The 17,555-nt window shown below is 37.2% G+C and overlaps 1 protein-coding gene across 13 annotated transcripts in view; it reads right to left on the bottom strand.

Annotated features, from left to right (window-relative positions):
* Positions 1-7,024: 7,024 nt before the first annotated feature.
* MPDZ (multiple PDZ domain crumbs cell polarity complex component) overlaps positions 7,025-17,555 on the bottom strand; it is a 176,160-nt gene continuing 165,629 nt past the window's right edge. For 9 of the 13 annotated variants that reach the window (XM_019965939.2, XM_019965938.2, XM_019965943.2 and 6 more), the window contains 7 exons: positions 17,379-17,456; positions 17,094-17,137; positions 16,180-16,302; positions 14,831-14,935; positions 14,173-14,285; positions 13,260-13,383; positions 7,025-11,388 (listed from right to left, as the gene is read on the bottom strand). In XM_019965939.2, the coding sequence (XP_019821498.2) occupies positions 11,242-11,388; positions 13,260-13,383; positions 14,173-14,285; positions 14,831-14,935; positions 16,180-16,302; positions 17,094-17,137; positions 17,379-17,456 (734 nt within the window). In that variant the 3' untranslated portion in view covers positions 7,025-11,241. The remainder of the gene's footprint in view (positions 11,389-13,259; positions 13,384-14,172; positions 14,286-14,830; positions 14,936-16,179; positions 16,303-17,093; positions 17,138-17,378; positions 17,457-17,555) is intronic. The other 4 variants (XM_019965944.2, XM_019965948.2, XM_019965950.2 and 1 more) reach the window with 1 other exon arrangement.

Genomic DNA, 17,555 nt, shown 5'->3' with positions numbered 1-17,555 from the left:
GAAGTTCCAATACTTTGGCCACCTGATGCAAAGAACTGACTCACTGGAAAAGACCCTGATGCTGGGAAAGATTGAAAGCAGGAGGAAAAGGGGACAACAGAGAATGAGATGGCTGGATGGCATCACCGACTCAATGGATATAAGTTTGAGCAAGCTCTAGGAGTTGGTGATGGACAGGGAAGCCTGGTGTGCTGCAGTCCATGGGATCACAAAGAGTCGGACATGACTGAGCTACTTAACTGAACTGAATAAAGCCCATAAGGTACAAAAATTAAAGCAACATGATTTAACTATCTGCTGTAAATGGTTATGTTCAAGACACATTAATGGGGGAAAGATCATGCTTGGGAATGAGTGTGGTTTTGCTCTTTAATGGATTTATCATTATTAATTTTTTAAAAATTACATAACACAAATTTTAAATACATACACCACCTAACACTTTTGGAAAAGAGTGGCATATATAAATGTTTCATTCATTAATAAAACATTGTATGAGTAGGAATATTTCTAGAGCTATGTAACAGGAAAATGACAAAATATATTATTTTGACAGGACTGGTCAATTTGATAACTTTTAATCAAAAAAGTCATAAATGTGTGGGTTAGCTAATAGATAATAATGATCTATGCTTTGAGCTATTTCAAATCCTAAAAGATGATGCTGTGAAAGTGCTGCACTCAATATGTCAGCAAATTTGGAAAACTCAGCAGTTGCCACAGGACTGGAAAATGCTGGTTTCATTCCAATCTCTAAGAAAAGCAATGCCAAAGATTGCTCAAACTACCAAACAATTGCACTCATCTCACATGCTACTAAAGTAATGCTCAAAATTCTCCAAGCTATACATGAACCATGAACTTCCAGATGTTCAAGCTAGTTTTAGAAAAGGTAGAGGAACCAGAGATCAAATTGCCAACATCCACCGGATCATCAAAAAATCAAGAGTTCCAGAAAAACATCTATTTCTGCTTTACTGACTACGCCAAAGCCTTTTGACTGTATGGATCACAATAAACTGTGGAAAATTCTCAAACAGATGGAAATACCAGAACACCTGACCTGCCCCTTGAGAAATCTATAGGCAGGTCAGGAAATAACAGTTAGAACTGGACATGGAACAGCAGACTGGTTCCAAATAGGAAAAGGAGTACATCAAGGCTGTATATTGTCACCCTGCTTATTTAACTTCTATGCAGAGTACATCATGAGAAATGCCGGGCTAGAAGAAGCACAAGCTGGAATCAAGATTGCTGGGAGAAATATCAATAACCTCAGATATGCAGATGACACCACCCTTATGGCAGAAAGTGAAGAGGAACTAAAGAGCGTCTTGACGAAAGTGAAAGGAGAGAGTGAAAAGGTTGGCTTAAAGCTCAACATTCACAAAACTAAGATCATGGCATCTAGTCCCATCACTTCATGGGAAATAAATGGGGAAACAGTGGAAACAGTGTCAGACTTTATTTTTGGGGGCTCCAAAATCACTGCAGATGGTGATTGCTGCCATGAAATTAAAAGATGCTTATTCCTTGGAAGGAAAGTTTGACCAACCTAGATAGCATATTAAAAAGCAGAGATATTACTTTGCCAACAAGGTCTGTCTAGTCAAGGCTATGGTTTTTCCAGTGGTCATGTGTGGATGTGAGAGTTGGACTGTGAAGAAAGCTAAGCACCGAAGAATTGATGCTTTTGAACTGTGGTATTAGAGAAGACTCTTGAGAGTCTGTTGAACTGCAAGGGGATCCAACCAGTCCCTCCTAAAGGAGATCAGTCCTGGGTGTTTATTGGAAGGACTGATGTTGAAGCTGAAACTCCACTACTTTGGCCACCTGATGTAAAGAGCTGACACATTTGAAAAGACCATGATGCTGGTGAAGATTGAGGGCAGGAGGAGAAGGGGATGACAGAGGATGAGATGGTTGGATGGCATCACCTACTCGATGGACATGAGTTTGGGTAAACTCCGGGAGTTGGTGATGGACAGAGAGGCCTGGCATGCTGTGGTTCGTGGGCTTGCAAAGAGTTGGACATGACTGAGCAACTGAACTGATGCTTTGGGACTAAAAACTTTCACATCTATTACCTATTTCGACTTTAAAAACCTTAGTTGGAAGATATTATCCCCATTAAGAAAAATAATTGTCAAAACCTAGTATCTGGCCTTAATAAAGGAAAGACTTATATCTCTAATTTCATTTTTTTCTCTTTCAAGTAGGGAACATTTTCCACAATCCCATTCAAATTCTTTAGCAACTAAACTATCTTCTCTAGTATTTAGAATCCCTGTATGGAAAGTTAAAGCTACTTTAATAATTTTTTCTTGTTTTCACTTGAAAAATAGTTAAGTTTTCTAAGTAATAACATCATCACAAGTGAAAGTTTCTCAGTTGTGTCTGACTCTTTGTGACCCTATGGCCTATACAGTCCATGGAATTCTACAGTCCAGAATACTAAAGTGAGTAGCCTTTCCCTTCTCCAGGGGATCTTCCCAACCCAGGGATCAAACCCAGATCTCCCACACTGCAGGCAGATTCTCTACCAGCTGAGCTACCAGGGAAGCCCAACATTATCACAAAGTATGAAGAAATATGTGATCCATGGTCATCAGGGAAAACCTACCAACGTTTTTCCACTTTAGGACTTCCATTTCCAACTTTCTCAGGAGCTCATCTACCTGCAAAGGATCACTTCTGCACAGCTGGTGTAAACATATACATTCATTGGGATTTCAGTGCCTTATAAAGGTTTAAGATGATTCTCTGCTCTTAACTGACTTCTAATATTTAAGTAATTGAAAAGCATGATTTCTTTTGTAAATACCCATAAACCATTTTATTAACAAGTGGGGACTGAGAATGCTTTATAGGCTTACCCCTCCCAATGTCCAAACCTAGAAATTAGGCTTGCATGTACTAGTCATCTGCTCTCTAGTACGGAAAAACATCACCCTTCATCACACCTAAAGAAAAGCATGCTGCAGGATCCAAACAGAGGCCCTCACCTCAATCTTTTACAGTATGAACCATCAGGAGGCAGATCATACAACTTGAAGCTGATTTTATAATCAACTGTGATTGTCACTTGGGAGTAGTCCTCTTTAAAACCTAATAATGTTTCCTTAAATCCTTGGGCAGGGGGAGGGGTGGTGGAAGGGAAGGGACTAAAGCATTTAATCACTAGCAATGCATACAATTTCCACCTTACATTTCCCCAACTTGTTCAGTATCAATCACTTGATAAATAATATCTAAGAAAGGAGGATCTGACCTCACCAACTTCCTTCTAGATGACTGTTTAGTCTACCAAGCTCATGTCTTCATTCCCTCCCTTCTGAAAAGATTGTACCTAAAAAAGATGAAAATAAAGTTTACTTTTCCTATTAATTGAACACAGAGGACTAGGAGAGATTATGGGGTGATGAATATTGAACAACTTCCCATTTACTTTCAAAATTAGAAACTCTGCTTATTATGCAAGAGATGGGGCTCAGATTGATGATAAAGCCTCTCACTAGGCTTAAATAACTCCCATACCAAAATATCTTATTTAAAATGTTAAGGAGTGACACATTTGCTTCATCAACGAATGAGATTATGTCGTTCTCAGCTCTTCTGGAGTAATTTCTGACTTTGCTTTCCATTCTAACAGAAAGTATGAGGACATTTCTAGGATGAGAAACTAAGAGGACACTTGACAAGTTTATTTCAAAATTGGGATATAATTTAAGACTGGTGACAGCACATTCTACTCTAGATGAGCCCCACAATTTCACTACAGGTATCATAGCAGCCCTGAAGTTATACTAACTTAAGAAATACTAAAAATATATCTATCAATTTACCTAGTGCCACCAGGAGCAGATACATCACCTCATTTGACACTAATGAAGCTGAGAGGAAGACACTATTATTTCCCTTTTACAGTCAAGGAGGCAGAGACTCCAAGAGGTCAACTGCCCTTCAGTCTGGGACCAAGCCAGGAAATGAATCCAGGGCCTTGAGACCCAGAGGCCCACGATGGATTTCAGAGAAATCTAGAGCTCCTTCAGTGTAAGACATTCATCAGCTCTGACTTACATTCATTCAAGGCAGTCAAAGTGGGTGTTGAGACTTGATGACTTTGTTACATGAATACCTGTAACATACAGAAAGGAAAAGCTATAAAAAAATTAACTACTGAATAGGACTAATAGGTACTTAACAATAAATGTAGATGACTGAGTTGAACATAATTCCCATTTTTTTATCCAAATGCCAAGAAACATTACAAATGTATATTTTAAAATGTATAATTCCTTTACTCATTAGCCCTAAGAACAAAAGATGAAGAAATTATATGCTCCCTAGCCCTGAATTTTTTTTTAAATGAGCCAGCATCCTTATCATAAAATGAACATCTGGCCTTAGATCTATTTTGATAAAAACTGTCTGAAGAAGAGTATTTTACTTGTCATTTTTTAAAATGTTGGCTATATAAATGGGCTTTCCAGGTGGCACTAGTAGTAAAGAACCTGCCTGCCAATACTGGAGTTGTAAGAGACAAGGGTTCAATCCTAGGTCGAGAAGATACCTGCAGGAGGGCATGGCTACCACTCCAATATTCTTGCCTAGAGAAACTGACAGAGGAGCCTGGTGGGCTACAGTCCATAAGTTCACGGAGCTGGACACAAGTAAACTGACTTAGCATGCACACAGGTTACAGACATACATCTAATTATAAGAAAAATAAGGGATGTATATAAGAAGTATCATAAAAGCATTTAAAAAATCATTCTGAAGCTAAAACTTGGGAAGTTGCACTTTTAAATGCATAGGTATCCAACTGTAACAAAACAAAGCCAGAATTCACATTCCTTGAAGGAAGAAAATACATAAGTTTTATAAAGTTCAGTGACATCTCTGAAATACCGGTAGTAAAAAAAAAAAAAAAAAAGATTATCTAATTATTACATGTTATCTAGAGTAACTACTTCTTAAACAATTGAGCAAATTTATACATATCTGAGTGATATTTGGCCAGTCTAATTGGTACCTAGGGTAAGCAATCAGATGACTTAGGATTCTATTGTAAATTTATCTTTATAACTAATGTATAGAAAGTAAAAATGTAAACTTAAACTACTTCCTAGCTCGTTTGAGAAAATCTTTTCCTAATGGAACTGACGTATATTCTAATATACACAGAAAGGACAAAGACTATGACTCTAAGAATGATTTACTTTAAAAACCAGGCAAATATTTAATCATTTAACTTACAGAATTGCATCAGAGAAGGCAATGGCACCCCACTCCAGTACTCTTGCCTGGAAAATCCCATGGACGGAGGAGCCTGAAAGGCTGCAGTCCATGGGGTTTCTAAGAGTCGGGCGTGACAGAGAGACTTCACTTTCACTTTTATGCATTGGAGAAAGAAATGGCAACCCACTCCAGTGTTCTTGCCTGGAGAATCCCAGGGACCGGGGAGCCTGGTGGGCTGCCGTCTATGGGGTCGCACAGAGTCGGACACGACTGAAGCGACTTAGCAACAGCAGCACAGAATTGCATGTTTTCCTCAAAAAAATATATGTTAGGCTATGTTTTTTTATGTATTGTGCTTGCTGTCTTACTCAAATGTGTCTGGAGCCACTGAACGAACATATTTTATACTCAGCTGAGAGATTTTTATCAGTACACTTAAAGGCAGCAGGGTGCATAATTAGGTATGCCTACCATCTGCATCGCCCTCCAGGTGCAGGAGACATTAGCTTTATTTAATATTATCACAACATTAATTTTACTCCATTAATTTATGTCATTTGTCCTTTATTTCAAACTCAGATTGCCAATACTAAAGCATTGGAGGTGAGGACCCAATTCTGATTTCAGTGAAAGTCTTATACACAAAATCTTAACCTCATTAACTAATACTCTTAAAATAGGAATTGAATGGCTTCCTTTTACGTTTTCAAAAGGAATCTACAAACAAAACCATTCAGAGTTTTTTCCAAACAGATAGTATATTGAGAGATCTTTTTTTGTAGGGCATAATGACAAGGCACTAGAAAACTTTAAATCACATTATGAACAAGCTATTTTTCTTTCAGTTCTTTTAAGTCCAGGAGTGTCTCCACTGAGTCATTAACACCATTCTAGTATTTGTAAATCTCCCTCACAGAGCGTAGACTTCAAGTTTTCATCCTTGGTAGGCAATGGTATTTTGACAATTTAATAACATTGCTTTTGCTCATAGTTACCCTAAAATTTACAGCAAATAACATGGTTTTCCACTTAAAGTAGTGAGATACAACTCTGCTGTTAAGCACACTTAAGTTAAATGGGAGTCTATTTTAACGATAAATATTTAGTAATTAATAGCAGAGTTGTCGGAGAAGGCAATGGCACCCCACTCCAGTACTCCTGCCTGGAAAATCTCATGGATGGATGAGCCTGGTGGGCTGCAGTCCATGGGTCGCTGAGGGTTGGACACGACTGAAGTGACTTAGCAGCAGCAGCAGCAGCAGCAGTTGTATGAGGACATGATAAACACCATGAAGAGTCTATGCAAAACCACTCAAACTGTTTTGTTGTTTAGTTGCTAAGTTGTGTCCGACTCTTTGCGACCCCATGGACTGAGTGCACCAGGTTTCCCTGTCCTTCACTATCTGCCGGGGTTTGCTCAAACTCATGTCCATTGAATTGGTGATGTTATTTTGCATCCAACTTCAGAAGCAAAATGATATGGTTATATAAAAATGAAAACAAATCTATTTAAAGAAAGCTACTGAATTTATATTACTCTATGTCTTTCAGGATATACCACTACAATAACCATCACATTCCTTGACAGCTTATCATAGGCATGGTTTAAACAGTTATCTAATTTTCCAAAGCAAGGTAAATCTGTTAAGTTTTACTGAATGCATAAAAGACCTTTAGGGAAATGAAATTTAGAGAGTGGAATTTTGAATGCCAAATACTTCAGGGTAGACTCACGTGAAAAATCACAACTTCTAATACATCAATAAGAAAAAAAGAGAAAGAGTAGGTTTTCCAAGGGTAATTGTTTATTTCAGAAAATACACATGTGAGGAGGGGAAGGATGTCGGAAGGAGGGAGAAACGATCACGAAGAATCAGCAAATGACACAACTTTCCAAAAAATGTCCTTTATTAAATGAACAAGTTAAAGCACCCTCTTAGAAGCTGCCTTTTTGATGATGGTTGTAATTTTTTTTGAAACATCAAGAAACATTTTCAGTGAGAGAATACTGAGGTCATTACCATTGTCTGTCACTGTCTTGAAAGAATTCCTTTGTAGGGCCTATGACTGAACTTACCAGTACTTGAATGCTAAATAAAATTCCTAGAAAAATGATAAAATTTTTTTCTAATTTACATAAAATGGAGGAACTATATTTTGAAGGCAAAAAGCTGCAAGGTCAATTATACAAAAATCATAGTAACCATATTTGCTTTCCTAGTCTCCACACACTTCATTTAGAAATGTTCCTGCCGCCAACATTTTTTCTTTACTTGAGGTAACAGAGTCCAATCCCGCTGTAAAAATAAAATAACTCCCTTTAGGAAGAGTCAAAGTTAAACATTACTTTTTGGTAGACAAAGTTGAGGAACATCTTTGCACAAATCAAATGCATTCCAGAATACTTGTCACTGACACGAAACAACACACCAGGGCTGCTGAAAGCAGGTGATGATAGTTTTGACATTTCCACACCTAGACCTCAAAAGCTTATTGATTCTCGTCTCCCTGCAGGCATCCTTTCAACTTCTCCACTCACCATAATGGAGATCTGAAGAAAGGCACTAAATCACCGTCTGGCATTCTCAGACAGTAAGCTAGATGGCCAGATCTAAGGCAGCTTGGCACAGTAATCTCAGAGCAGGGAAGAGCTTCCTTTGCTTCTTTGAATCAATCAAAATCTGCTTTATCAAAAGCCTTAAAATGGGAAAAAAAAATCTTTTTCTTGTTTTTCATGAATCTTAATCTTTCATGTTTCCAATTCCATCACTATTCTGATAAATGGGTTCTACTGACTTGCTACACCACACTGCAACATCAGCTGCTATGTATCAGTAGATGTTGAAATTAAACACATCATCATTTTCACCATCATCATCATTCAGAAGATGTCACAAAGAAACCAGAAATGTCTGGCATTCATCAATGTGATTTAATCACACAAGCAAATATACTGAACCTATTACAGGCAAGCCACAATCGTGAGTTGTACATGGTCTTGAGTTGCATTTGGCATTAATACTATAATGTTCAAGTCTTCAAACTCTTTGCTCAAACACTTTCTTCCTTCCCCACCGAGAAATCTTAACGTTTCCAAGAAGGAATAATATAAGAAGCATAAGCCTCTGTCATTCTCCAATGCTGATGTATCTATATTCTTTTCCTCTCAAATCTTCTTTTCCTTCCTTTCTTCCCTCCTTCTCTTCGTGTCCACATGCTTCGACTTTGTTAATTAACAGCAGTTCAGGAGGGACGCTTTCCCCTAGTATTCCACACCCCTAAGTGGCATTCCCACTGCTTTGTTTTGAATTCAATATAAAGGCCATAGCTAGCTTAACTAAAACAAGGTAATACCATGAAATTAACCACAACTTATAATTCAATCATCTACATACTGAATAAAAATGTATACAGTCTCTCGTATTTGCCAGGCACAGCAATGGTAGCTAAGAATATAAAAACATCCAAGATACTCTGTTAAGTGTGTCCTAGGGCTTCCATTGCAAAGTACTACACATGAGGTGGTTTAAAACAGCAGGAATTGATTCTCAGTGTTCTGGAGGCCAGATGTCTGAAATTAAGGGACAAGGTGTCTCCGAAGACTCCAGGGAAAAATTCTTCCTAGTCTCATCGAGCTTCTGGTGGCTGCAGATATTTTTTGTTTGTTTTTTGTTCCCTATCTTTACATGGTCTTCTATGTCTTTCTGTCTCTGCCTGGCCTTCTCTTAAGGATTTTGGGCCCACTATAATCCAGCATGACTTCATTTTAACTGAACTGACTACATCTACAAATACCCTGTTTCTAAATAAAGTCACATTCTGAGGTTCCTGGGAGACATAATTTTGGGGGCAATGCTACACAGAATAGTACAGTTACCTGTTGGGCTGCTGTCACTGTAGCACTCTCACACACATACTCAAGCCAACATTCATTGGTTAACTTGCCTTCCTAGGGCATGCCACAGAGTGGCCTCCATAAGACCTTTGCTAGTTAAAACATAAAAGTGGGTGGCTCAGCTTCCAGCAGCCAACCATGAGAGGATCCTGACATGCCTTCATGCTGAAGGGCCATTCCTTGGCGACTAAGAAGTTGACTGTGTCACTGGGATCCTGAAATGTATTTTGCAGCATCAGGTATCTCAGTTTACAAGAGTTAGTTGGGAAGAATATCTCCTGAATTCTTGGAACATGTAGCTCTATCCATTCATTTTGTATATCTAAGAATCACAGAATTTTTATATTTTAGAACTTGACAATAAGATTTGGGATAAAATAACCTATCACTTCACACAGGAGATAAATCAGAGGGAATGCATATGTTCATTAGTTAATTAGGGAAAGAAGTGGCAGAACAAAGGTTCCCCAATTCCTTGTTCAGTGTTCAACTCATATTTCTCATGCTATTAAGAATAATTTTCATTATGACTTTTTCTATCTGAACATGCTTTAATTCTTGATCCCTCTAAGGAACAATTCAAAACATTGCTTCACTCATAGCATTTCAGAAAAGCACATACAGGCACAACACCTCTCTCTCTTCAATACTGTTTTCTTCCTCTATGCAGAGTTTATGAATCTTTAACATAAAAAATCTGGGCATAAAAAACATTGAGCTTTTCATAATGCAGTTGTCCAAAGTTCCTCTAACTGTAACTATGGACACCATATGTTCAGTTAGACATGATAAAAACCAATTTTAAATTGCAAATTTTGAACAATAAGGCTCTTTCCCAGTGAAAAGAACAGAAAATAATATGCCTGCCTTTTTTTTTTGGTGTACCATGAAACTTATTTATTCACTTCAATTCTGCATTTACACAAAAGTGCTGTAATAAAATATCTGTACACTACTTTTGTTACAAATATAGATAATATTCAAAATGACTTTATATATTCTAATGTAGGAGTTTCACGCTCTAAAATGGGAATGAACACATGATAATTCCTCACCAGTTGTCTCAATAAACAGTTCCATCTGTTTCCCTTATTCTTAAACTATTGTATTATAAGATGTTAATATAAAGCAATGAAATTAAGTTATGTTAATCCCCTTAATTTTTCTATCAATTTACTAATGGCATACAACCAAAATAATTACTAACACATTGCTTTTTTCTCTGTCATTAAGATTAATACTAACTGAAAACCAATTGCACAGCACACAGACACATTTTCAGCAAAGCATCCCTTAATACCAGCACTGACAATTCAGAGACCCTTCCACGCTCCTGCATGGTTAGCATGGAGGCTTTCTAGAGAAACCACAGTCAATACAGGACAAGGCCATCATTTTACTTATAGAAAGGTGATGTAAAATATGAAAATGAACCTCAAGATGTGCAATAAATGGTTTCTTTACAAATTTAGGGACATTGATTCCTATTGCTGCTATTTTACTCAATCATGAAGCCCATTTTTGGAGAAAACTATATATGTATATATTAGAGCTAGGAGATGCAATGTTTAATAAGTAATATTTAAAATAATTAAATATTGAAAGAATTTTTAAAGACTTTCAGTACAACTTTTCTTAGTTAGAAGTGGGGAGAGAAGGTAGATTAACAAAATACATTTTTATAAAACTCGAGATTTTCTTCCTTATACTTTCATTTTTCACCTTAATTTCATGAAGCCACTTTTCCTCGGTTAGCTTTTGAGTGACTTTTTCTTTCTCTACTAACCACTGATCACACATTAAAATTTGCCCACCTGATTATAAAATGTCAGGTATCTTCAGGAAGAAAGACCAGCTTTATCTATGCAAACAAAGAGCCCTTCTCTTTGAGTTTGCATCACAAAATATAAAGAGAATGGGAATGTGATGCTAGGGTGTCAGTAAGAAAATCATTTCCATATGACAAAACAAACTTAAATATTATTTTTTTTCCTACAGTATTGAAGAGCCCAGTGAACACAGCCTGGGAAGAATGTGCAGGATCACTCTCTTTATAGTGTGGGATGAGAGGGAGAAGTTGTAGTGGCTCAATTCTGGCAGCAAATTCAGGAGAGAACCATCAAAGTGACAGTGCCTTTTGTCCGCTTAAGGATGGCAACGGCTTCTTCATGGGTTACGCCTTCCAGACTCTGCCCATTGACAGCAATGATCTGATCACCCCTCTTTAGACGGCCATCTTCGGAGGCTGCTCCCTGCAATTATAAAGTGGGCTTATTTACTACTCAAAAAAAAAAAAAAAAAAAATGCTGCCTCACAGCTACACAACAGAAAAAGATCCAAACAAGAATGTAAATTGCTCTGCGTGTACACACACATTGCTCTCAGTGCTCCACGGGTGCTCCACAGCCATTAAGCAATGATGAACAGACACAAAGGAAGCCTTGCTCCTAAATGGCTTTAGCACTGAGATTCCAATTTGAGGGAGAATTTAGCAGTCAGTAGATTAGTTGGATGGTTTTTTGGCTGTTCAGCACAGCAGTTGGTGGGAACTCAAATTAATAAAGAATATTTGGGAATATGCCTAGTAGGAATGATTTCATAGAATCCAAGATTTTTTTTATCCTGTAAAGAAGACCTACAGAAAGAAAACAAAGGATTAGCAGTTTTGTAGGACAAAAGCAGTTTTATAGGACAATGACATGAGGGCCACTGAACCCAAAGTTCTGCAGAAGCACAAAAGCCCACATGTATGTTGACAAGCGCAGGATGAGGCCCAAGTCATGCAAACTCTAATCCTAATTCTTTCTGTGGCTTCAAAAAGGAAGCTTAAGCTGCTTGATTCTTTACTTCCCAAGCGTAGATGGAGTCTTCATATTCCTTATGGGCCCTAAATGATTAAGACTAAACACAGACACTGCTGTTTGTAGAAGAACCCTATCTTAAGGCATACTTACAGTAGGCAATTATGCAATTAAATATAAGATAAAAAATATGGAAAAGTTAATGAGGAATCCATAATGATGAAATTCTTAAAATATGCTCTAACTAGCATGCCTTAAATAAACTGTTCTGAGGCTGAGAAAAAGGATTGCATGACTCTTTTATTTACTGGCAAATGCTATTTGTGTTTTTGGACATACCAATGGCTTTAAAAAAATCTCACAAAATAGGCTTATTGTTAGATTGCTATAGATATAGCACTTTATATTGGTTAAAAAATAATAATAGAATGAAACCTCCATAGGTAAGTACTCAAAAGAATGATACACTAATCTAAAGCCCCTAAATGAAATCTTTTAGTAGGTTAAACATATTGTTTCTTTGTGCTGCAAAATTTTGAGAATCTGAATTTTCTCCTGTAGGAAATTTCATCTAATTTTATAGTTCCTAAAAATTGTCTTCACAACAAATTACCAAATAATAATTATATGGGTTTAAATTATTTTAACAGCCTCACTAATGTTTTAATAACTTGCATCCTAAACATTCTTCCCATCCAACAGGATGCTATATGATTATAACTATATATAATGGTTTTCTTTTCTTCACTGAATCCACATACACTGAATACACATAGCTCGTTTGTGGTAGGTGACAGGGCTGCTGGATACGCAAAAAATTTTAGCAGTTATTTTTCTATTCCATTTAATGAAATGAAACTTGCAAAATAAACACATCTTAGCTATTCTGCATATGTATTACATGTACTCTTCTGTGCCTATTTTATATTTCACAATAAAAAATGCAAAAAAAAAGAAATGCCAGAGCTCTTTAACATACACATATTTAAAATGTCCTATTTTCAAAAGACATTCAACTATATGCATCTTGTTTGCAAAGGAAAACAATCAGGCCTGACTGTCTAACTCAAGTTCATGAATTTTATGTATATTGTTGAGAGCACCCATGGAACTTCAGTTTGAGCCTATATTCCTTTAAACATAACTAAACCTCAAATTGGACAAAAATACTTAATGACCTGTTTCTGTAGGGAGTTGTGCAAGAAAATAATCAAATGTTGACCATTTGGCATTACCTCAGGCCATAAACTAATAAGCCAGCTGCTGACCACTATTAGTGAACATTTTGGGGGGGAAAGGGTAGTTAAAATTTGAAAGCTTACCTTCGCAAACACTGTTTTAACGTAAATGGGTAAGTCTCCATGAGGACTGCCATATCCTCCTACTATACTGAAGCCTAAGCCATCTGGTCCTCGGTCTAGGGTAATAGACTTACACTGAGGAGGCCTACAGAAAAGGCAAGAAAACAAGAGCCATTAGATCTTCTATGTATATCAATGGGTTATCTGACACCCACCTAAAGCTGATATAATTCTCTGTCACCAACAGTGAGAAAACCATGGGTATTCGGGGATGCTTCAATTGTCAGTGTCTGCTGTGCTACATATCTTAAATTTACATAATCTAATAAAGTCCTACTTAACTCCCTGATTCTATTACCCATGTATACTACCCTTAACCTAACATATTTATGGCAACTTCTCATTGTACACTGTAGCAGCTCTTTCTTTTTCCAGTTCATTTAAAGTGAGAGGAACAAGCACCGAAGACTAAGATGGAATAAGTCATAAACATCAGTATTCCCAAGCTCAGAGACAAAAATAGATAAACAAAATAAAAGCAGCATCAAATAATTTAAAATTTCTAATATGCTCCTCTCTTCTCTCTCTATATTCTAATTCTTTTGTACTCAAGTTTTGGGTAATTGTCAAGTTTTTTTACTCAAAAGTATGATCTATTAAATGATTAGGTAATATAGACATTTTTAAAAGGATAGACTGACCCCAAGACTAAAATGTTCCTTCAAAAAACTCAGGAGATGAAAATGTAGGAAGAGCAGTAGCACACATACATGCCTGTCTGTCATCTACCTACCTACCTGTCTTTGATAAACTAAATCCATACCAAACTTAAAGAGCTTAGACACACCTGGCTTTCAGATTTTATACTTTATCTCCCATCATTTCACCTTGATGTGGCTCATAGGGACATACAAATGATAGTATGCGAGCTCACCCTAAGTCATCCTGAAATATACTACTTGACGTCAGCCCAGTGAAAGAAAGACTAGAACTGGCAGGCTCCTGTTGATGACCTGTGACCACACTCACATCTCCTCCAGCAACCACCTGAACACAGAAGAAATATAAATAGAAAAACACGCTCATGTGGCTAGGAAGACATCAGTAATTCTTCTTCAAAAAGAGCACTGGGATTAAAAATGTGTATTTCATCATTCACTTAATCATTTTTGTTAACATAAATTTCATAAGGTCCAGAGGTATCTTTGACACTAAGGATATTCTACTGATTCCATTCTATCAAGTTCTTGATGCTTTCAAACATGGTATCACATGCAATTGATTTCTAAAGATCTTTAGAATACAAGCCACTCAATCACACCACTGAAAATTTCAGCAATTAATCATATTCTGCCAAGACTGAGAATTTTCCCCCTTAGATATAAAAACTATGAAATAATACATACATTAAGAAAAAAATGTGACAGAATGTATTTCCTATGTACTTTCTTGGAACTCTCAATGTAATCATTTCTGTTCAAGGGAAACAGTAAATAAAATACGAGCAGGAAATTTCACTTTATAGTTTTAACATCAAAGCTCATGTGTCCTCAAGCTACTCACAATCGGAAGAGTTGGGATAAAAATCTTACCTGCATTTCAATGGAGCCAGAGGCATTTTTCAGTAAGTTAACTGCCTGGGTGTGAGTCATCCCCTCAGTGGATGTGCCGCAGATAGTGACAATCCTATCCCCAACCTGTGATGGAGAGAAATAGCCATCTACTACAAAGCCATGGAGAGGGGGACCATTTGCTTCCCCAGCCTCCACGCGACACATATACTGCTAATCAGCACCAGAAATATAACCAAGGAAACCTCCCATTCCTAGCAGCAGCAACCACAGAGAGAAGCTGCACATAATGGCTATGTTCTATCATCTTTGGGACCAGGGACAGTGAACCAGACTTCCCTTCTCTGCATTTCTCCCAAAGAACACTGCATCTGTTATCATTTGTGAACAGGAATTCCTCTGGATATTGTTATTACATACATTATCTGTGACTATAAGTCAAGGGTTGGCAAACTGTGGCTGATAGGCCAAGACTGGCCCCCCATTTATTTTGGTAAGTAAAATGTGGTTGTAAGACAGGCACAATTATTTGGCTGCATTCACAGGGTAGAGTTGAGTAACTGCAATACAGACACATAAGCCCTGCAAAGTCTAAAATATTCATCTTTAGAGAAAAGTCCTTCAGAAAAAGTTTTCTAACCCCTGTGTTATCCGTACAATTAGTTCTAAAGTGCTAGTCAGAAATTCACATATCAAAGGGAGATTGAACCATTACTGATTTACATAGCATTTCCAAACAGTGGTCATTGTTTGAGACAATTTTAAGGCATGAGGCCATACAGATTTTACTGTGTAGAGACTGAGTTACTAATGGAATAGTCTCATGATTTCAGAACTGGGCAGTTAGCATAAATTCTATCATAGTGCTCTACAAATGAAAAATCCCTCAATTTTGAAGCAAGTTTTGTAGTTTCACATTATAAACCACATTTACATCAAACTTCTGCAAAACAGATAAATAAAATAAATGCAACATAAATGATAATTTGAAATTTAATAAAATACCAAAAAGACATGTAAATAAAAAATTTCACTTCAAAAAAATAATCTTACTTCACTCTGCCAATACTTTCTGAGAGTACTTTCTGCTTTCTTTTAACTTTTTCCACAGGATTTCAAGCAAATAAAAATATTAAAAAACAACTACAAATTATCCCATTTCATTTATGGACAAATTGCTTACAACAGCAAATTCTTCTTTTAAAATTTCTTCATTTTTTACTCAAAGCAACCCCTGTTGCAGCCAGATTAGCTGATTTAAAAGCTGATAGAGACATTTCAAACTGCTTGCAACAGTTGGCCAGATGCAAAGGGCTTATAAAACCTATTGGCAGATTTGCTAAGGCTACCAGGGACTTTGTAGAACTTACTCTGAGTTTCTGCGTCTGAGCTGCAACTCCATTCGGGTGCATCATCGCAATAAATATAGGAACATCACCCAGTGGACTGCCCACTCCTCCAGCAATGCTGATACCCAATGAGTCAGTGGGCCCCTGCCACAGGAGAGACAGAGTATTTTGGTCAAACTGTTATCTTTCATTGGCTTTTGTTCTCTTTGGCACAGAGTTCTATAGTTATTTCTGATCTAGACTTGAGGGAGGAAAAGGATGCCCAAGAAAACTGCATTAATTTATCTGATACAAGTCCTTAATGTGACAGAAAACTAAGCATCTGTTTGGGAGGTAAAAGAAACCACAACAGGCTAAATAAAAATCATGTTACAGGGAATGAGGACAACAGGGACCTGCATTCAAAGCCTCAAACCCACACTAACAAATGCTGGGACCTGGAACAAGTCCACTGCTTTCAATGAATCTCTAGCTCTTCATGGACAAAATGGAAATAACCGGGCCTCTTACAAAGAGCTGCAGTGACTACTGAATGAAATGGCAATGGTATGAAGTGTCTACAAGCGTGCTCAGCACTTAAATTTGCTTTTCTTTTCTCTGTTGTACATAGCTGTCAGAAGAATCTGTTTCAGAAGAATGGGAAACTTCTTCTGAAAGTCTGAAGAAGGCAAAGGTTTACTGATCCATAAAAGAAGTCAGAGAGGCCCGGCATATTTTGTGTGGGGCTGGGTTGATACCATTTTGGGCAAAAAAGGGTATACCAAAAATGATTTTTCAAACAAGGAAATTCAGCAGAGTCTAGATTGTGCTATTTTCACTGCATGTAATACATATTTTATCAGATGGTCCCATAAAGCAGTGAGGCAGCTAACAGGAAAACATGCAGACGACCTTGGAGCCATCAGCGTGTATACTATTTTCTCTCTCCCCATTACCTTTTTAATTTCAACAGTTCTTAATCCCTGTATTTCAGATGCCACTGTAAATGAAAAAAACAAGAGAAAAATATGATTATTAACACATTTTTAATGTTAATAATAGTTTAAATTTTAGTTGATTCTAAAACTAAATGGGACTAAGTACCTAAGTGAGGTATCCCAATGTTTTTGGAAATAGGGTGTTCAAAGTTACTAGCACACATGATTACATTTGTCTTACAGAGGGGCTCCCAACTGAAAAAATGGCACACCATCCCATATCTTCCTTCTTATTTCACGCACCGCTTATACAACTGCATAATCCACTCTGAATGAGGCAAGGACAGGATGTGTTTTGGACAGAGAGACACATGTGCACAGCTGAGAGGAATAAAGTCATGGAAACATTAACAAGAATCCATGGACTTAAGTGCCTAAACTTCTAGAATATTAGTCACACTGCACACAGAGACTGCCATA

Source organism: Bos indicus, chromosome 8 (genome assembly GCF_029378745.1).
Source record: "Bos indicus isolate NIAB-ARS_2022 breed Sahiwal x Tharparkar chromosome 8, NIAB-ARS_B.indTharparkar_mat_pri_1.0, whole genome shotgun sequence".
Lineage (NCBI taxonomy): Eukaryota > Metazoa > Chordata > Mammalia > Artiodactyla > Bovidae > Bos > Bos indicus.
This window is presented reverse-complemented; position numbering and strand designations above follow the sequence as displayed.